This window comes from Apteryx mantelli, chromosome 10, assembly GCF_036417845.1.
Source record: "Apteryx mantelli isolate bAptMan1 chromosome 10, bAptMan1.hap1, whole genome shotgun sequence".
Taxonomy (NCBI): Eukaryota; Metazoa; Chordata; class Aves; order Apterygiformes; family Apterygidae; genus Apteryx; species Apteryx mantelli.
In genome coordinates, this window is record NC_089987.1 from 20,366,577 (window position 1) to 20,388,615 (window position 22,039).

General features: G+C 43.2%; 1 protein-coding gene across 1 annotated transcript in view; it reads left to right on the top strand.

Annotated features, from left to right (window-relative positions):
• Window positions 1–3,792: 3,792 nt before the first annotated feature.
• Window positions 3,793–22,039, top strand: part of LPCAT2 (lysophosphatidylcholine acyltransferase 2) — a 35,679-nt gene continuing 17,432 nt past the window's right edge. Inside the window, exons 1-8 of the mRNA XM_067302910.1 lie at window positions 3,793–3,906; window positions 10,775–10,914; window positions 12,018–12,235; window positions 13,581–13,693; window positions 16,350–16,410; window positions 17,323–17,381; window positions 18,688–18,722; window positions 21,309–21,363. Coding sequence (XP_067159011.1) covers window positions 3,793–3,906; window positions 10,775–10,914; window positions 12,018–12,235; window positions 13,581–13,693; window positions 16,350–16,410; window positions 17,323–17,381; window positions 18,688–18,722; window positions 21,309–21,363 — 795 coding nt within the window. The remainder of the gene's footprint in view (window positions 3,907–10,774; window positions 10,915–12,017; window positions 12,236–13,580; window positions 13,694–16,349; window positions 16,411–17,322; window positions 17,382–18,687; window positions 18,723–21,308; window positions 21,364–22,039) is intronic.

Sequence of the window (22,039 nt, forward strand, 5' to 3'; positions counted from 1 at the left end):
TATTGCGAGGCCAAGGCATGAAGACCTGTGAGGGTACATGGCTTACCAGAATAGCACTGGAAGACTGTCCCAGGCGGAGAGAGTCTAACTCGAGGTGACTTGCATTACAGCATTTGGCTGTACTGCTCCCTGGAGAGAACATGCCATCAGCTGCACCCAGATTTCCTCTTGGAAGGAATTAGTTGGCTTTGGTCCAGGAGGGAAGTGGAGAGTGAACTGCCATTAGGGGACCATGGCCTGGAAAGCAAGAAAGGGCAAGTTGAATTGACAGTGGAAACACAGTGAGAATCTATTTCTGTTCTCATAACCATTTGGCACAAGTAGCTCACATTTAATGTCACAGAAATTAAGAGGAAAATGAGAACCAGTACACTTAATCACGGTGGCCCTTTGCATAAGGAAGTTTTGCAGGCAGTCCTTGAGGAAGGGCTGAGCCTTCCTCTCAAGCAGTTAACAGCTGCTGCCCTAAATTTCCCGTGCAGCAGAGCAGCCTTTCTTACACCACTGTGGCCGCAAGATGGGGCATTTTTGTCAAATGCAAGCAGGGAGCAATTCAAATATGAAGTGAATTTTCAATTTCTATATCAAAATGCCTTTGTGAGTGTGTTTTACAAAGCTAGGCCAGTAGAGATAATCAGGAGAATTAATCAGGGAAATGATAAAAAGGGCAACTTCTTTTAGTTTAGGGTTCAGACTAGGAATTTCTGAAAGATTTAAAAAATGTTTGCAAGGATTTCATATTCTGTGATATGTAATTTTGTCTATCTCACGCTTCAGACAACCCATAAATACTGAAATTACTTTAGCCTTATTTAACATCATTACGATAGAAAGATATGTTGGAGTACACTCTAAAGATGCCAGAAAGAGAGAATAAACTGTCCCAAAAGCAGCTATGAGGGAACAATCTTAATCCAATTCAAACTATATATATATATAATTTACACTACAAACTATAAATCTCCATCGACTTTAGAAAAGCTGTGTCAGTTTATCTGAGACAAGAATCCCTGTCTTATGCTATGGAAACGTTTACTGGGCTGTCAGGTACCACTAATACGATTCACCTTGATTGAATACAGACATTACAGCTTCTCTGGGGCCACTATTGTAATGGCAACAGATTTCTGGGCAGAATCAAGACAATATTGGGTAAAGATCTTCAGAGGGAAAGTACATCTTCCTAGAGGCCTGCAGAATTAAGGCTACTCCTTCGATCTAAAAAAGTAATTAGTAGCAAGGTACTGCTACTGCTCTCACAGTGCCCATCCCTAGCACCATAGGCACCTTTTGGTGAAGGAAAATTATCATGATTAAAGACATCAATTTCACAACGGCTTGGTGGAGCTTTATGTTAGTGGACCATTAATCAAGGTTTATTTTACCATAGACTCACAGGCTAAAAAGTAATTATTATCCAAAAGAGACACTGCTATCAATTCAGACTAATGAATTACATGTGGTTGCATGTAAAACCTTTCTTCCTTTTGACCTTCTCACATATTCTGAGCATTAAAACATTTTTATTACACTGTATGTGTATCTTGGTGCCTGCAAAGTTAAGCCTTTTTGATGATATTATGGTTAAATAGCATCAGCCTCAAGAGAGCAAAGTATTTATAATCAATATCATTGTTTTTTCCACAAAGGTACACATCACCAAAACCAGATTTTTCTACATAGTAAAAGCATCGTGTCTGTAAAACCAGATGTTTTAGTATCTCCCAGTTCTAGAAGTAAAATCAGTATCGCCATTTGATAAGGATAAATGCAGTGTATTATTCTGAGGACTATGGACTGTAAACAACAAATACTTGTCCAGAAATGGATCTAGGCATTATAATGAATCATAGTGTGAGTCACAGTGTCAGGCTGGTGAGAAAAAAAACAGACACTATATAGGGATAGACAAATATTATGTGTTGGACACAAATTAATGCTCCCTGCCCACTAAATAACACTGGTCGGTTCTCCTCAGGAGTAGTATTTCCAGTTGGGGTACTCCAAGAAAGGCGTGGACCCATTAGGGAAAGGCCAGAGGAAAGCATTAAGAATGATCAGATAGCTAGAATCTATGACTTGGGAGGAAAAAAAAAAGGGTTGTTTAGTCTAGCGAAGACTTAAAAGAATCACAAAAACACCATTCAAGCGTGCAAAAAGCAGCTGCAAAGAGAGAAGTAAACAGTTTTCTCCTCCACAGAGAATGGACTTAAATTGCAATGAGAAAGATTCTAGTTAGGTATTCGAAAAAAATTGTCTCATGATACTACCAGCAAAATGCTGGAACAGATCAGCTAGGGAAGTTTCAGGCTTTTTAGCAGAGCTCGAATTATCATCTGTCAAGAGTGATGGATGTAGAATTGATCCTTCTTCTCTCGAGTTCCCCTCTAGCCTTACTTTCTGTGAAAATTATGCTGAACTGGTTCATACACAGCTCTTTGTTCTTCTCTGATGACAGTACTAGACTAGCAGCCACTGGGTGACCCTGAAAACCAGCCAAGGGAGACCCTGCACTTATCCAGCTTCCATTTTAAGCAGGCGTCAGCGTGCCCAAATCTATTGCTATGGTCACTCCTTAAGCACTTGCAATTGCAAAACACAAATAATAATTTAATAATAATTAATATACATAAATCCTGGTGATATCTTTGTGGAAGCAGCTATATCAAACCGGGAACTGAACCATGAGACTTACATGACTATTTTTGTTAAGGAACACAAACAGTACAGCAAAGAACAGAGTAAGGTTATACTAAAGGAAGGACTAAAACCTCCCCTTGAAGGACAGACACGAGAAAGGAAGGAGTGCCACCGCCAAAGTGTCTGAACCGGTGTTGTTCAAGAGGCCAGGAGGCAGAGACGGCACAACAGGGCTCTGACCTCCACTGTTGTAACAGAGCGGCGTGAAAATCTAAAAGGACATTTTCTAAAGGCGATCAGGCTGAAACTTCCTTGAGGTTGAAAACAGAAGCAGCCGCAGTTGAGTCTGAAGGCGCTTGACTGACGGGAAGGAGCTGGGCAACGGGGAATATTACAGCACTCCCCAATGGAAATGAACTCCCTGCATTTGCTCTGCGGCCGGCCCCAGCCCTCCCCGCAGGTGCAGTTTGTGGTGCACCAGTACAGAGCAAAAACGTGAGCAGACTTCCATGGATCTCTAGAGCGCACCTCCTCAAGGCCTGAACGTCTGGCCTGCGCCTTCCGTTCCCTAGCAAGGGCTGCTTTCGCAAGCCGCGGTGTTTGCCCTCTTCATCCACCGCGCAGCAGACCGCCGTGACGCCGAGCGCTGCCAGCGCTTGCGAGCAGCCAGTGCTGGTCACCCACCTGGGAGGCTGCACAGCGGCGGGGCCTCACGGCCGGGGCCGTAGCCGTTACGGGACGCGGACCCTGGAAGCGTTACACTTTTGCGGCGGGTCAGCCGGCGCTGCCGCTGCCGCTGCGGGGGGGGAGGGGGAGCTGGGGAAGCCCCTGGAGCTGCCCCCGTGCAGGGCCTGCCCCGGCCCGCCCGGGCTCGCCCGCGCGCCTCGACCCCCCGCGGCAGCGCGCGGGGCGGGGGCGCCGCTGCCCGAAGCCCCTCGCCTCGGGGGGGGGGAGGGGGGGCGGGGCGAGGCGAGGCTCAGGGCCACAACGGGCCCGCTCGCCCTCCACCTGCCGCCCTGAGGGCACCTGCGGCGGGGTGGGGCGGGGCGGGGCAGGGCAGGGCAGGGCAGGCCGGACCCCCCCCCCCCGGGCCCCCCCCGCGGCTCATGCGCACTGGCGGCGGCAGGTGGCGCGGCGGCAGGTGGCGGGAGCATGGCGCAGCGGGTGCGGGTGCTGCCGCTGCCCAGGCAGCAGTCCTTCTACCCGCCCACCGTCCGCAACCCCTTCGTCCACCCGCGGCGCCTCAGCGCCGGGGACAAGCTGCGGGTAAGAAGGCGGCGGGGCGGCGGCGCGGGGGCGGCGGGGGCACCCGGCCAGCGGGGCAGCGCCCTGGCGCTGCGCGGGAGGAAGCTGTGCGCTCCTCAACGGTGCCCGCGGGGCTTGCTCGCTTCTTATAATCCTTCTCTGTCACCTGGTCTGCGCCAGCATTAGTGTTTCCCCTCAAATCAAAGGGTTATCAGCGGTATGCTCTCAAGCCGAATGCTCATTTAGAAATACCGCTTTCCGGGGGCTGGATGTGGCTGTGTAAATAAATGCTGTTTAAAGCTGCCGCGGGGTGCTTTGAAATGGCTCTGCTTCGTGCCGCGCGCCTGCTCGGCGGGAGCGCTGCGCTCTGAGCCCAGGCCCGTAGGGAGATCCAGCTGCAGCACCAGAGTTTACATTCATGTTTAAAGTAATAAAAACACACTGGAAGGCTTTACAGCAAGTACACCTATAGCTCTGTCTTTTCCAGGAAAAGGAATCTGGTAAGACTGTTTCCTTCCCAAGTACTGCCTAGTTTAGCGATAGAGAAGTGAGAACAGGTTATTTATATGGTCAAAGCAAAGATGCAAAAGCTGTTTGGTATAAAAAGTCACGATGTTTTGAAGTGGAGTTCTTCCAGCCCTCTCCTGGCAGAGTCTGCAAAGGGCACGCCTGCAATTCGTGCACGCAGGCCTGGCCACCTCGCGCCTCAGCTTTTATCTCAAGTTTTGCAACAAGCCTTTTAACAAGGGTTGCGCTGTTGTTTCAAATAGCGTGTTATTTCTGGAGAAAACAGAATTCCTGCCCGCTATTTTAATCTCAAGAATGCAATGCCAGCCGCTGTGTCAGAGGCCTCGGCTCGAGAGGAGGATGATAACGTCCCTCTGATACAATAAGCTAAAAATAGAAAATAACTTTTTTTTCTCCTTTTTACAACAATCCTATTTAAGACAGTTAACTCACTTTAGGCTGATTTTAAGTCTCTTTTCTTGGGGGGCAGGCTGTTTACTTTTTGGGAGGGGGTTTTACTCTCTTGGTCCCAAACTGCAGTGTGGACAACAGAAGGGGTATCAGCGGTTCCGCTGTCGGGTGTCCCGGAGTCGGGCGAGTTAGCGCGCTGTGGAGACGAAGGCAGGGCCAGCGCAGCGCTGGAACGCACAAGGCTGCGTGGGTACCTGCACCAGCGAGAAAGCAAACATCGTATCCCTGGGCTTTGGTTTTTTGTTTTTTTTAATTTCTCTGTAAAAACTGAGCTGATGAACCAAATATGAACTGAGATCACAAGGACAATACGCATTTCAGTATGTGGACTAACTTGCAGCTTTTTCTGCTGATCTTTTTAAATATCTGAGGCTGATGTGCAACTAAATATTTTCTGTTTTATATAGTGCTTCCTCAAGTTACAAACAGTGCTTGCCCTGGAGGTAGCTGGGTAGAGGAAATATGAGGGATGTGGAAAACAATTTTAGATTGTCCTTTCCCTTATGTTTTACTAGCAGCCTTAAACACCCCTCAGGTACATCGGATTCAGTATCTGTAGGCACAAGCCCCAAGGTAAAGGGTACCAGTTTCTTAGTGTGATTCCAGAAACGGGCAGCTTTCTGGGCTGGTGGCTTTTTGTAGAGGATGCACAAACTGCTTTTAGAAGCTTGCAGCTTTAACCTTCAATCTCCACTTTATCTATGAGGAATACATCCTAATTTTTTTTCTTCAGGAGAAAGGGATAAAAAACAGATGGTATGTTTTAAAGCAATATGCACTCCATACATAACTCCACAATGCACCTGGAAAGAAAAGCACCCAGCTGGGATAGGGCCCAGCGCCACTGAGCTTTGAAGCACATTGCGATAGAGCTATGTGCAGAAAGACACAACCTTTTTGTAGGGTGTCTCACTGTTGCTCCTTTCTATTCTTTTTCCCCTATAGCTGTGAAGACTGTAGGACGCTTCCGACTGTCTCCTTTATCCTATAAATGCCTGCTCCTCTTCTGCCCTGCAGTGTGTACCAGGCTAGTTGGGAATTGGAGCCTTACCAGAGTGTTACTTTAAACCTGAACGAAGGGAAATGTCCCTTCTCTTTCCATTTAAATCAAGTGTAGTAGGTCTTCATTCTTGCTTGTTTTGTTACAGTCCCCCAAGCTAGATTACTCCTTTAACAAACATTGATAAAAACAGGTACTTTCAAAACGCTCTCTGGAGGTCAAAGCTGGATTTTCATAGGCTGGTGAACTCCTTGAATGTAAAGACTGCAATCCTCTACCGAATGGAGCGGGAAAATGAAACAGGTTAGCTGTTTGCATTTGACTGAGCTTCAACTATAAAAACAGGTTGTAGCCAGACTAAAAAGCGAAGTAGATTTTACAAGTTTTTGCAAATCCCTAAGTTGCTAATAGTTTACCAGCCAGTGGGATTTTCTTTGGTGCATGCAAAACACGGATCAACTGTCCTATGCTAAACATCTGCATGCACAAAACAAGATTTTAAAAGAGTTATTAAAATCTTTCAGGTTTCCATCCGCTGACTTAAATGGATGGCAATTTGTTATTGGGATATTTTTGTTTTAGATCTGTTCATCCTGATTGCCGACTTGTCTTCCTAAGGTCAGAATTGCATTGCAATGCACAAATAGTATTTAAATCATTATTAGTAATGATTCAGATTTATTCAGAAAAGGTGCTTTGTGGATTTATGTAATGGTCAAGTATGTAGTGGAAAAAAACAGCATGTTAAAAGCAGGAATATTCTTAACATTGAAGTAAAGAGGCAGATTGGCAGCCGGGAGCGAGGGCGTACCGCAGACGCACCTGGAAGGCTCTGCCGTGCTATGCGTGTGCTGCTTTGGACAGCAGCACATCTGCTCACGGTGTTTCAGGTGTCGGGGCGTTCTGCTGCGGTTGGGCTGCGTCCAGGCTCCCAGCCTGTTCTTGTGCCGCTTCCTCGATAACCTGCCAGCAACTGAAGTTGATCAAAAATGCAAACCGGACGCTGTGGCTTTCTGATAAACCTGCTTTCCTCCTTCCCTGGCTCCTGGCATCCCTGGCACTGTAACCCCATGTGTCACTCGAGGGGCAGTCTGCAGCGGAACTGGGACCTACACTGCAAGAACTGCTAGCTGCAGCAGTGACAGGTTATGCACTCAGTGCAGACACCTTAAATAAAAAGTATACAGGTGACTCCAAACTTGGGGAAGGGTTCTTCAGATGACTCAAAATAATTCTCTCTGTAATTACTGTATACAGAAACTGGAATGGGTCTGATCCTATTTAGTAGCTCCTAAACTTTAAACTTGTATTTTTTTCTCCTGCATTTTTTCTTTCCTAACCTACCTTGACCTTTCTCTTGTCTGTCCTTTTCTTACCCTGCTCTGCAGCTGATGGAGCAGAAATCAGCTCTGCTTCATTACACAGTGACCCAGAAAGCCAATAGCCTGCATCAGCACATCAGTACCACCTGTGCATCTGCCTAAAATAGATTAATGAATTTATCAAAGTTTTGAGGGAGGGGTTGTTTTGTTTTTGCTATTGCACCCTTTATTTTCATTGTAGGTCAGTGCATATATATTCCCTCCCTTTTTTCATAAAGAAAAAAGGTAGTTTAAACCAAAACATACTGACTTATGCTGATGTTGCCTATTCTGCATTATTGAATTGAGATGAAGTGTTGAGCTGTGGCTGTAGATCACCTACAAGAGGACACATATGGAGGAAAGAATATTCATTGGGTTTTGGGAGACAAGCAAGACATCTTGGCTGGTTGAAGTTGTTACCTGACTTTTTCACATTCTCCATGATAGGCACCAAAAGAGGGTGAGAACAATAAATCCTCAAGGCTGAATCTCTCAGACCCAGCTACTGAATCCCCTTCTGTGATCCAGAGCAGCCCCTTTCCTGTTGTCCATGAAGTTTATGGTTCACAGGATCACAGAATGGTGGAGGTTGGAAGGGACCTCTGGAGATCAGCTAGTCCAACTCCTCTACTCAAGCAGGGTCACCTAGAGCACGTTGCCCAGGACTCTGTCCAGATGGCTTTTGAATATCTCCAAGGAAGGAGACACCACAACCTCTCTGGGCAACCTGTTCCAGTGCTCTGTCACCCTCACAGTAAAAAAAAAAAACCCTTTTTCTTACATTCAGACGGACCTTCCTGTTTTTCAGTTTGTGCCTGTTGCCTCTCATCCTGGTTAAACATCCATAGCTAGTTATAGCAAAAACATTGTATGCTTCAAGAACAGAATTAACATTCGCAATTCTCCATTGCATGAAACCCCATGGGGGATGCTCACCTCTCTCCTGGAAACTTGCTACGCTGCAGTGCTTACAGAACATACGTAGCACTACAGCATACGCACTTCTCATTTAGTTACACTGAGCATCCACTTTTGTGTCTGGCATGTTGTCACTGTGCTTTTTGGAGCACAGACCGCAGTACTGAAGGGCCACAGTTCCTGTTTAGTCCTTGCTGGTACTGCAGGCTTTAGAGACCAAGGCCAGAAGCTCTCTTGAATGCTGAGCTGCAGTAAGACAATATTATGACAAGAATGAAGGAATTTGGGTGAAGGGAAAGGACTATGTCTGGGAAAGGAAAATTAGACCCAACCCAGTACATCAAAGAATTGGGTAAGTAATACTCAAAAATGCTTATCTCCCAAATGTACCACAAACACTTATTCCTTTTAAAGGGGCGAGGTAAACTAAAATCCACTGTATTGCTTAATAATCATAGTTCAGGTATATAAGTTGCAAACTATTTTTAAAACTCATCTATTATTCATAGGCTTGCTTTTCCTGAACAGTTAAGTAGTCATTTCTAAAGAGCAGACTAGAAAGGCTGGTTTTGAGAGAGGAATGCTGTTGCTCAGTTGTAGCTTTTTTTAAGAAAAGTGTAAAGCTCACAGGTTGGCTGGTCCAAACTCATTACCTGATCTGGCACTGCATACTCACAAAAACTTGCCCATTCCTTCACCATATTAAAATCCACTTGACAATTGCTGGCATTTTGTGACTACAGAGCATTCAGATTTAACTTCCAAAATGGGTACTTAGCAGATCTCTTACAACTATTTATTTGATTAAACACTGTGTAAAACTTTAGATTAAAAGTAATGAATCAAATTCTTATTGTAGATGTAGTTAGGCTGATACCTCCCCAAAAGACACGCAGTATCATGCAAGCTTTTTAGATGAATTCACCATGTCTGCTACGTATCATCAGAAGATCTGTAGAACAAAGGATGTTACTACAGCATTGCGGGGTAAATGTTTACCAAAATAGTTGAACTAGTGTAATTCTCCTTGAATAACTTTCACAATAGTTCTGAAATGGCGGAGCTGGCAGTCTGTGTTTACCAATGCACCTGTATACTCAGTTTGAGGGAGGTTTAGAAACATAGTCCAAACAGAATTGTCATAGTGAATAACTTTTGTTTTGGGTGCGTATTGTGTTGTGCGCTATGTATAAATACTGAGCCAGTCCTCATCAACGTGTAGTAACTTAGCCAAAAGGAGTTTAACCATTTACCGGCTTGCCTTGAGCGTGACGCTGTGCCTTCCTCCCGAGATGCGGTACGCTGCCACGGCTCAGCTACCTCCCGGGACCAGGGCTTGCTCAATCGGCCCAGTGCTGTGTTGCGCCATAAAGGCCAACCTCCAGGATATGGTTTCTAAGCTAATTTACTAGGGTAAAGCAATTAAGAATTTCTTCCTGCCCTGCCCTGTACCACAGCTAGCTGTTAGCACTGTGCCAATACACCTGCTTCGTGGAGCTGTGCAGGCGTCATGCAGGTGGAAAATCCCTTCCGGCGTGGGGGCTGAGGGTGATATTTAGGGATTATTCACAACAAGGGCATGTTAGTGATTCTGCCCCGCTCCCCTGACAGTTGTACCTGAAGAACTGAGGAAGCAGTAACTGCAGGTGAGCTTGCATCTGCTTCAGGCTGACTTTGCTACCAAAGCCCGTGTGGCCATGCCTTGGCTGGCTGTGACCAGAGCAGATCTGTCCCGACAGTTTGCCTGCTTCCGTTAAAGTATACTTCATCTGCCGCAAGCTAATAACAGTGTTCTGACTGGGGGGAGGAAGGGGAACTAAGCTTTCTCAATTTATTCTGAAAATTTCAAGGAGGTCCTAGCAAAGAGCTTAATAGCCAAGATCCTTCAAAGAGACAGAGACAAGAAGCTAATCTTCATAGTCAGAAGGCTCCTGCCATACGTGTACGGTGAGTAGTGAGCAAACCCCTGCCAGGCAGTGGCAAACAGCCAAGAGCGGCTCCTGCAGCCTCCCGAGGCCCTGCGCAGCCTGAACCCAGGCCTTAAACCACAGTCTCAGTTTTACTGAAAACTTCCTTCTGCATGAGTCCTAAGTCACAGCTAGGGAAGCTGAAGCTGTTTTGCCCATGCGCTGCTCCAGGCAGTAGTAGTGAGAAGCAATTACAGCATTAGTGTGACTCAACACAAGATTTGTCATTTTAGAAAGACGAAAGTACGTTGTCATCCTTTTAGCAGTCCCACTTGGCTTACAGACAGGTCGCACTTTGTGGCAGAAGGCTCGATAGTAGGTACACATATCAGCTGGGCAGACTGATCTGAGCTGGTTGGATGCTAGTGACCGAGTGTAAGTGTGAACTAAAGCCAAAGAACTGTGCGTGCCGTCGCAGTTCAACAGTATCCGAGCCCCAAACCCCAGTGGTTCCAGTCCTGACTTGTGAAAGGCTGTGCACGACTGACTTCCCCCTTTCGCGTAGGTGATACACGGGCATATGAACACTGGAATCATTAATGCTTTTCTTATTAAATCAGGTAGCAGTAACGTAAGTATTTTAAAGTCCATGTTATATAACAAAATAGATATCAAAGTCCTGTTGATACCATTTCTTAGGTTTTTCCCTTCTTTTTTTCCAGACCGTTCTTCTAGGGATTATTTTGCTACCACTCCGTGCCGCATGCATTGCTTTCGTTTTAATGCTAGCATGGGTATTTGCAGCCATTGCAACTTTTCGTCACCCTGGAAAAGGATCTGTGCCACTTAAAGGATGGAGAAGGTAAAAAGTGACTGAAGCTTGTGGAAAACCCTATGCTTGCCTTTTTTTTTTTTTTTTAACACAAAACTAGGGTCTGAAACTTTTGTTTCCACCCCCTTTCTCCTTTTGATTAAAGAGGGAATCCTCAATCAAATCTTAGTTTATGTACGAACATACTTTACCCATTTAGATAAAGCAACTTTTTGATGAGTATGTTTTATAATAATAGTGAAGCTTCTCTAATCTCCCATAAATATCAGATCATTTTAAATGCTTTTTTAATGTTCTGAGACTAAATCAAAATCTTTAAAAAAATCTTTATAAAAAAGACTATCTGTAAGCCAGGACTGGTTTTAGTAATAATGCAGCTAGGAATATTTGAGAAAAGAAACTAAGTAAGAAAACTTATGTTGCATAGGAGACTGAGGTTCAGTGTAGCCGTTGCCATTTCTGCTATGCTCTCACTGGTGACAAAATTAGCTTTGACAGCTCCTTTCTTAGCTACGTTCCCCTCGAAGGGCTATTTTACAGCTGCATGTGTGGATTTGAGGTTTTAGTCACTTGACTTTTGGCCTCAGAGTAACTTGGTTCCCTTCTAGATGTGATTCGTTGCAACTACATGCAGAAGAAGGAAAAATGGGAAGTGAATTCTAGCAAGACCAAGAGATTATGGAGAGCCCTGTTAGGGAACATGTCCCCCAGTAAGGGAACACTGTCATTTAATCTCACTTGCTTAAAAGTGATAGTAAAAGAAGAGTATCAGAATTAATGAGAGGTACTTTTGATTCAGACATGTAGTTCTTACAAGAAGGATGCTGAACCTGGTAATTCCCCCCCCCCCATGGTGTCATGCTACAATGCTATAAAATATGGCAAGAGAAACAGCACACCTGGGAGGGTGTTTTTGGAAGGTGCTGTGTGTTGCCTTATCTTTAAAATTGTAATCTGCTTCCATCATGAATAGCTGATGTTCCCTTCCCTTCCCCTGCTGTCTCTCTCTGACTAGGATTGCTACCCCATGCCTGGCACACTGAGAAAGCTTACTTTTATAGGCTTCTGTTTTAAAGTATGAAAGAAATACTAACTATAAGATGGGTGATACTATTGTGTTTCTATTTTTACAGAAGGATGATCCAGACAGCTCTTTCATGCCTAACTCGTACCATGTTCTTCGTAATGGGTTTCCGAGTTAAAGTGAAAGGGAAAATAGCAAGTGCACTGGAAGCCCCGATCTTTGTTGCAGCTCCTCATTCAAGCTTTTTCGATGCCATCGTTTCTGCCCTAACTGGGATGCCGTCGATGGTGTCTAGGGCAGAAAACCTGTCAGTTCCGCTATTTGGCAGTAAGTATTTATGAAAAAACAAAATATTCAAAGTCAGCAAGCTGACATGAACCCAAAATCTTAACTTTGAAAGTGATTTAGGGGCAGACTTTCATAGGCCCTTAGGTTCTAAAGATACAGGCACTACTGAGATTTTTCAAAGCAAATAATTTCCAGTGAAATCTTTCTGTATTGGTCAGGACATCTGAAAGTATGCTGTTTCCTTTCAGAAATGAGATATCATATCACTTTAAATTTGCTTCAGACTGAAAGCCTGTTTCATAACTGCTCACGCTAGAAATGTTCTCTGAAAATTCTCACCCTAGGTAGCTTGAAAAATCTGTTCGACTGCCATCTATTAACAGTCTGGTCCACAATTGAAAAACACGGATTGCTGAAGGTTGTTTCAAAACAGACCTGAACTACAGCAGTCTGGAAAATACCATGTTCATAAGTTGAAACTTGCAGGCACTGTTACAGATTTTTTTTAATGGGAGTAAAATGGAAGGAATTAATGCAGAGAATGGAGAAGATCAGATGAGTCATGCTTCTATTATTTTCTCCTCCTTCTGGCACAAAAAGAACTCCCGTTTGTATTATTACTAGAATCAGCTGTAGACTTCTGCTGGCTGTACATCTTTTCTCTCTATAAGACTCTTAAAAGAAAAAGCCACCACTGACTCAAAACTAAACTCAGGAAGCTACACAGAAAATTGACTCTGTGGGCAATAAACTAAGTGGTAACATACTGATCTTCTCTTAAAAGCACAGGAGTGGGACATGGGAGATAATTCTTCCCCAAGTTTTTGTCACCTCTCTGGTATGTCCACACGTTCAGGTGTGGGCTCTAGACCAACTGAGTTTTGTTCTCTGCAGTTTACACACAAGCGCGTACGCAGCCGTGTACGCGCTGTATCGCGAAAGGCGCGTCTCACTCACCTCTTCAGCACGGGCTCAAACTCCTGTTTATTGCAGCCTGGGTGGGTTACGCCCCAGGGTGGCCAAACAGGCTACAACTTAATCCCTGAGCAGATACCTGAGCATGTCTCTTCCTTAGACCTGTGTGGAAACGCTCAGTGAAAGATAATGGCAATATAAGCAGAATGTGTTTGGCTGCCCGAATTTGGCATGCTTCTACCCACTGCCAGGCCTCTCGCCTGGCAGTGTCGCTCTGTCTGTGTGTCTGCTTCCCCTTTTGCAGAACAAAGACAACAATGATTTTCTTCCTACCTAATTAGTCTGAAACTTTTTTGTGCAGTCTGCCTCCTAGTGTGAGAATACGAAGCTTTTGTAACAAGAGCGCCTTGAACCCATGTTTAGTCTGGACACTAGTGTGAGATGAATAAAATTTGGATCTCTTTCACAGCAATTTTAAGTTCCCTTCAGCCTGTATCAGTGTCACGCCAAGATCCTGATTCACGGAAGAACACAGTCACTGAGATAACTAAGCGGGCGGTATCAGGAGGCCAGTGGCCACAGGTAATAAATATACTACTATTTTTCTATAATGCATTAATTTTCCATATACACCGTGAATCCCAGTAGCAGGCAGTGCCCAGGTGAATGGGAGTCTGTTGATGTATGAAGATGAGGCCAGCTCTCAGGTATATGACAGGTTTAGAAAGGCAAGAAAAGAGGCTGCTGCCCAGAAGGAGTTTTGTTGACAATAAATCAGTTAAAATCTAGCCAGTACCGATTGCTGTTCTAAAATGCAGGTGCTCTGGACTTTCTCTTTTCCGTATTTAACTCTTAATATGCTGTCTTCAGTGTAGTAGATGACTTGCATTTTTATATATGAATCACTTTTCTCAAGCTAGCTCGTGGGCGAGAAGCTGTTGCAGAGCTGTGCTCACAACAGTTGGGGGATGAGATGAGTAACTCAGGTGGTCTGAGTTGCCCCATGAGCAGTACTTCAGCTGCAAACACTGATTTTGTTTGTGGGTGATAGTTAAAGGTGAAGCTCAGTTTGCTTTTCTGCAGAGATACCCTGTGTGGATTTATATAGTCTCATGCTTTGTGTTTTAAATTAGTTCTTGATTTCTTTCTGCAGTGGTTTGTTTTGCTTAAAATAAAAAAAAGCTCAAAGAAGTGATTGGTTTAGTAGCAAAAATAATGAGATCTGTTTAGTCATAGTTGGCTACTTCCTAAATGTTTGAGAAAAGTTAACTTTTGCTTCACTTTTGTTCCAATAAACAGTTCTTGAGGAAAATTAAAACAAGCTAGGGAAAAAACAGACTCCAGTGGCAGGGATCTCTACTGCAGGACCTGAATGCACTGCTCTGATTTATATGGATTCTCTAGAAACAGAGAATGCCCAAGTGTCCCTGCTTGCCAGTCTGAGGGGGGACTGACACTCACCATTTCTCCTGGAATGGCTTTATTTATTTATTTATTTCATGCATCATTTTCACTTACAAGAAGCTCTAGTTTTTGGGCTACTTTAATTTGATTAGTAAATGCCTTTTTCTAAGCTGCCTTAAACATTTTTAGCGCCTCCATTTTTTTTTTTCCCCCAAATTTTCAAGGGTATGGAGGATTTTAAATATGCACACGTCAAAGCTAGGAAGGCTTTTTTTTGTACTACTGTGCTTAGAAACTATGCTGATGCTTATGATTTGCTAAGCAGTTATGGATGAAATGGTTCCAGCAGAGCTCTGGTAAACTTAAATCTCTGCTGAGAACAGCATGGGGAGGTAAGGGGAACTGGCTTTACACCCATTCTACTCTTGGTATAATCTATATTATGGCATAAATAAACTTGGAAATTCTCAGATTACTTGACTCACAGATTGAGTCAGCAGGAGAACTGGGGGTGTCACCGATTGATTCCTAGTCCTGTGCTCTGGCCACATCTTCCTACTCTTTTTTTTTTGAGAAACTGGATCACAAGATGCTGCCTGTCACATGCCCTTCAGAGGACCTGGGCTGCATTCTCTTGGTACAATAAAAAAGAAAGGGCAGATGGATTCCCAATTCCTTCTTCCTAAAACCACAACACAACAGGCTGGACAATGCTGGTGCTTATTAATAACATGAGGACCTGATTGTTGCTTCTCCCAACCCTCTACCAGCACAAAGGGGAAGGCAGGAATGATTTCTTAACCCTTGGTCAGCCACTAATATGTTTTCTGTGGCTTACAACATATGCCAAGCAGAAACATGTCCATTTTTGTATCCACAGCATCAGCAAACCATTTCTGATTACGGAACTCCTAATGCAGACCTAACTGTAAACAGATATGTTGTTCTAGGCATCCCTGCACTTCCAGCTGTCTCTATGATACCTTAAAACAGTGTGTGGCTCTCAGGTATGACCTAGTGATGCCCTCTTTCGTCCAGCCTTGACCTGTCCGTTTGGACTGAAGTGAGAGCACGCCCTGAGCACCCTTTTGATCCAGACCAGTTCTGGTGCGGAGATTTTGTAGATCCTGTAGTGCTATGAGAAACGTACAGCTGCTTTGTGTTCCAGAGGGGGCTGGATTCAGTGTGTCGCATTGCAGCTCATTGCACACCTAGTATTTTTCAGAAGCTAATTCAGAAAGCTTCCGGGTGTTCGGTGTGCGGGAGTCATTCGGGGGCTGAGGCTACGCAGAAGTGCGTAATGCCTTCGGGTGCAGAGGCACCTCCTCTCTCTGCCTTTGGCTGCTGCCCTTAAGCTGTGATCGTCTGGTGGCAGCTGGCAGCTCGACTCGTGCTGTTAGCATCTGCGCCCGGAAGCGCTCACGTACCTCGTGCACTTCGGGGCAGCCCTCGCTCCTTGATGTGCCCTGCACCCTGCGGTTCGGTAAGAAGCTGCTGGCAGGGAAACAATTTTCATAATATTACCAACACTAAAAACTTCAAATGAAACGGTGAAAGCCTTTTGTATCATATTTCTGAATTGGTAAAGGTCTTTCCCCAAAATTCCTCTCTTTCAAAGCATTTGTTTCCGAATCAAGGTGAATCAGATGACTGTTGCTGTGGGCATCTTTCACTAATGCATCCAGTTCCCGTTGACACAGTGATAATATTCTTGTGATGCAGTGTAACATGTCGCAGAGCTTGCGTAAGAAGTCAGCCTTCATGTAACTGATGCTAAAGTATAACCCTTATATGAAATAAATATGTATTTATTTTGTTTCTCTTTAAATCCAAGATACTGATTTTCCCAGAAGGCACCTGTACAAACCGATCATGTTTGATCACCTTTAAACAAGGTGAGAGATTTTGCTGATTCTTTGTTGGAAAATAATGTGTAAAATACAACAGCGTTGTAGCAATGTCTTGCATCACTAACATTTCAAGTTCATTATTTTATACTATTCAGTTTACTTTTCTGATTTTTGGTATTTTGTAGGTTGTAAAATGTCTGTGATGTATACTGGTTAGTTGGTTGAGTTTCTTTCTGCGTACAGTTTTCCTCTAATGTTTGCTGTAATTTTAGTTACCCAAACACTTGACTGACTATTATGAGATAAACTACCCAAATGCCTGCTGCTTATGATTTTCTTTGAGCTCAACTTAGTCATGCTATCTTAAATTCCTGTAAATCTTTGCTATGCAAGACTTAGCAACCAAATTATGAAATCTGTTCTGTGTAGTGTTTAGCAACATAGGCAGACTATTTTAAACACAGAAAGATACTTGATAGTATCGCTGACCATTAGGCTGTCGTGCTGCACTTCAGCTAAAGTGCTGTCCCTTCTTACTGTTGTGCCGTGTCCTAGGTAGCAAAGTTACAAAACCAGTACTACGTGCTCAGATCCCCTTCACTTATCAAGATAATCAGAACAGAGAAGGGTTCAGGAAATGCTCAGCAGCCTTGTGAAAATCTAAGCCTCTGAAATGAGTGGCAATTGGTGGGGAGATAATGCACAGAAAAGGAGTTTGGACAGCCTGGGAACCTGAGGCAGCTTTCTCCTTGAGGCTGGGACGAGCACTTTTCTGTCTGTTCTGACATCTTGCTTGTTACCTTGCTGATTCAAAGCAAAGCAACTAAAAACTAACTCTCCACTCTTCTGGCATTTTAAAAAATTTCTCCTGCCAGATACCATGTCTTACATGAATTACTTAAAATTTCCAACTGCTATATTAAGCTCAGTCTCACTAGCACACATCTGTGGTTGTAGGTGCCTTCATTCCACGAGTTCCTGTGCAACCTGTGCTGCTCCGATACCCCAACAGGCTGGTACGTAGAGCTTTCTTCTATCACTAACTGGTTATCTGGAAGGCAAAATCCTGACTTAAAATCTATCTAAGATGATATTTTGCTTTGTCAGCAAGGAATCTATTGCCCTAAGCTTCAGCATTGGAGTGCTGCTGTAAGCAGCCAGGCCTCCCGAGTGCCGGCACGGTGCAGCTGCTCTTCTGATTGTGAAGAGGTAGCGCCGGCTCCTCCGCTCTTAGCTAGAGCTGAAGTAAGCGCGAGTGGCGGCGGGGGGAAGTATTGTGGCGGAAGTTAGAAACTTCCTGCAAAGCCGCAGAGTCTGTTTCTGGAACTCTAACATCCACACAACAACTTCCCTGCTAGACATCATTTTTTGTTTAAGTGCAAAATACTTTTTCTGCAAAGGGGCTTGCGAGCAGTTCCAGAACGAAAGCAAAGCTGCAGTCCGCAGCACCTCCGGCCCCGCTCCCCCAGGCAGCTCGGCCGGGCGCCTCTGCAGATGGATCTTTCCATGCCCCCTTCCCTTGTTTCGCACAGTAAATGCTTAACGGTCTCTCCCGGGACACAGGCACATGGCTCTGCTTCCCGGACAGGTGTAATGCTGGGACCCGAGGCCAGCAACTTGTTAGCTATTTTTTTTCTGGTCATCCAGCAAATACGGAAAAGACCAAACTTTTCATTCCAAGAAAGTATTATTATTGTTGTTGTTGTTATTATTATAAGGCTTTCGTGTGCAAACAGAGTACAGGCTCCTCCTTAAATCCTTCTGCAGCTCAATTTCAATGAGAGACATGAACCGCTGAAGGGGATTGGCGTTGCAGTCACTGATAGGATTTAAGGATCTGCAATATACATTGTAAAAGTGATATATAGGAAGTAATAAACAGAATAAGAAAAAAGAAAAGGCAAAGGAAAAAAGCAAAGAAAAAGCATGATAGATTACCCATGCTGCCATGCCCTTGAAAACTAAATCCAGCTTATTTATGAGGGTGCCTCTTTAAAGGGACCAGAGAAGCCTTCTGGAAGAGTCTTATTAGGGTTTTTTTTCCCCACTTCTGCTGTTTGGATTAGAACAAATAATTTAAAATATCTAAATAACTACATAAATTTAATTCCCAATTATTGATATTACCAAAGTCTGTCATGCTTATTTCCAATTTTTTAAGGCAAGGAATCCTAGTCATATTAACACCTTTATTTTCACTACAGAACTGTAAAACCATCATCTGTTTTTACTAAACTTGTGCACATTTTACATTGTAACTTACTGGTTCTCTAGCATTCATCTGATTTTGTCATACATTTCTGTGTTTTATTTTTTCCATAGGATACTGTGACCTGGACATGGCAGGGCTATTCATTGTGAGTTTCTTAATCCGACTGAAAATTACATATAGATTTTTTTATTTTTTTTCCGTTGCTAAACAATTTGCCAAATGGATTCAGCTAAGCCAAGACACATGTTCTTCTAGACCTGTTTTTATGAAGAGGAAAACTTGGGGATAATGCTGTTACGCAGCAGATTTCCAATCTGAATGTCTTAATGGCTATAGAAAGGGTCTGCAACAGAGCTATTTCCAGCTCTGCCTCTGTTTTGTTTCATTTTCTTCTATGTTTTGCTTTTATACATACATGTTACACTAGAGCAAGGAAAGGATTTGAAATCCTTTTTCTTTTGGGGACTAGCATAGTCATCAAAACCCATAGATGTTAACAATTTCCTGTATGGTATACAAACAGGAAAAAATAAATGTTATTTTATCCCTTCTGTTTATTCATTCCTCCACCTCCTTTGAGGAGTTACACAGGAGTAAATGAAGATATGCAAAACAAGTTATGACTATTCCCCCTCTTTCTAGTCTGATGTTCTAGGACCCTTCTTTAGGTTTTTAATCTTGCCTGACTAAACAAAAGCAATTGTTGTTTGGAGATCCCGGTGAAGAGTCTATGTATAGTGTTTGACATTGAAACAAGGAAAAATGTTTCAATAGACCCTGTAGGCTACGGATCTCTGTTTATTTCTAAACACAGGTGGCTCTCAAATATACTCAAGCATTTTATTAAATTACTAAAAAAAACCCACCTTTATAAACTGCACTGAAAACATTAAACTACTGTCTGGAAAATACTTTTTATATTATAAATATTCATTAAAACAATATGTGGATTTGCAGAATACATATGCCATATTTTCCTGGGGAATAGGTAGTGTATCTATGAAGTACAGCAGTACTGATTGACAAAGTGACTAAAATTTTTAAGGCAGCATTTGTTTTTTCAAGTGCAAATGTATTTAAGCCATAACTGAACTACTGGAGTAGATCATAAGTGCCTTTTAAGCTATTATTAGTTAATCCTAGTACTGACACACTTGCAGAATGGACATTATGAAAGCTGACCTAGTTGAAAATGTCAATCTCTTATTTAGTTTCCCAATAATTTTTTGCTTTTGCCATCCTGTTATCAACGTACTAATTATTATTATTACAATTATTATATTATTATTTATTTTATTAATCTTATTAAATTTTAATTTTATTGATTTTAATTTTTAATTTATTTTATTAATTAATAATTATCGATTGTTATGACTGTTATTAAAATATATTGCAAGTTCAATAGCATACTATAGATTTCCCCCCATGAAGAATTTATGCTGGAAGATTGCAAAGAATAGGAGGGGTTTCTTCAGACCTGAGAGACGGTGTAGAAATCAGTGAAGAAAGCAATGAAGTCGGAGGTATTCCTGTGGAAAGGAGGAGGTTGCCTGTTCACTAAAAATTGAGAACTGCTCTAAGCATGGTGGCTGGATAATGAGGGCTCAAACTGAAACCTGTGAGAAGGTCAAAAGGAAGAGCCTGGAAAGATCATGACAAGGGCTGGTTGGTGCAGAAGCTCAAGATTCTTAACAAAAATATCTGTATCTGGGAGCAGAAAGTGCCTTGCACAGAGCTGCTGATGACAACGTGCAGAACGGTCGCACGCTGGATGCTGCTTCTGGGATGGATGATATTAGTCTCCTCCTCAGAAACCTCCTGACCCGGATTCTGCTTTCACTTATTACTTCTTTCCTGCACTTGTGTCTTACTGGAAGGAATGCCTAAAATTACATGTTACAAAATCAAGCACTGAGAGTGGCTTCCTACATACAGCAGAAAGGATCGCTTGGTTCTTCCACTACATTTTGCCTTTCTTTTCTTTCCTATTCTTTTTCTTTTTAATCCAAAATGAGAACAGAAGAAAGATTGCTTCATAAACAATAATTTACAACATTTAAAGTGAAAAGCAAACGTATTTCTGCTTAAAAGTTGTAGTGAAATGAACAAGCCAGTCAGAAGTGAAAGTAATTACGCTTATCCTTTTTCCCAGCTTCTTCCTCCCCCTACTTGTTAATGTTAAAATTAGTGACTATTTCTTACAGCACAGAAGGACCCAGACATACTGACACTTCATTAAGAGACTTCTGTAAACACTACTATAATGTGCAAAATAGCCAGCAACTATAAACAAATCCTTGCTTCGCCTCTGAGAAGGAAGTTACTGGTCCCAGTTTGCAGACGAGAGAATAAAAGATACGGAAGTAGAGCTACTTGTCAGAGTCAAAGCTGTTAAAGCGTTAAAATCCAGTACCTCTTCACCTCTTAAAAAATAAAATAACATATGCATTTTGCTAGCTGAAGAGTTATATGGTACTGTCAATGTGCATGACAAGTGCAAAGGCAGCAAGCTGCCTGCCCAGTTAGAAAGCAGCAGGTATATGCAGAAGCCCAGTAGAAAAACATTCAGAAGCAACGCTTCAGGAAACTTCCCTGCAAGGTATTTAAAAACCTTGTCCAGTATCAGCTGTGTTTTGGTTGATGCTTTAAAAAGTTTCATCTACTGATGTGCAAAACCTTTGTTTAAAGTAAGTAAAATGTATTTTTCTTCCTCTTTCTTCCCTGCCTGCAGCAAAGAGCTGTGCCTAATGACGCTGTGTCAGCCCTTCACAAGAGTAGAAGTTGAGGTAAGAATTAGAAATATTTTTATACTAAGATCCAGTAACTGGGGAGCTTATACTTTAATAGACTGTATTACCTCATTTTATTGCGCTTTGTTTTATTGCGCTCCACAGATATTGTTTTTTTTACAAATTGAAGGTTTGTGGCAACCCTGCGTCGAGCAAGTCTGTCAGCACCATTTTTCCAACAGCATGTGCTCACTTCGTGTGTGTGTGTCACGTTTTGGTAATTCTCGCAATATTTCAACCTTTTTCATTATTATTATATCTGTTATGGTGAACTGTGATCAGTGATCTTTGATGTTACTATTGGAATTGTTTTGGGGTGCCACAAACCATGCCCGTATCAGACGGCGAACTTAATTGATAAATGTTGTGGGTGTTCTGACTGCTCCACCGACTGGCCGTTCCCCCGTCTCTCTCCCTCTCCTCGGGCTTCCCTGTTCCCTGAGACACAACAGTATGGAAATTAGGGCAATTAATAACCCTACAATGGCCTCTAAGTGTTCAAGTGAAAGGAAGAGTCACACGTCTCTCACTTTAAATCCAAAGCCAGAAATGATTCAGCTTGGCGAGGAAGGCATGTCGAAAGCCGAGAAAGGCCAAAAGCGAGGCCTCCTGCGCCAAACAGCCAAGTTGTGAATGCAAAGGAAAAGGTCTTGAGGGAAATTCAAAGTGCTAC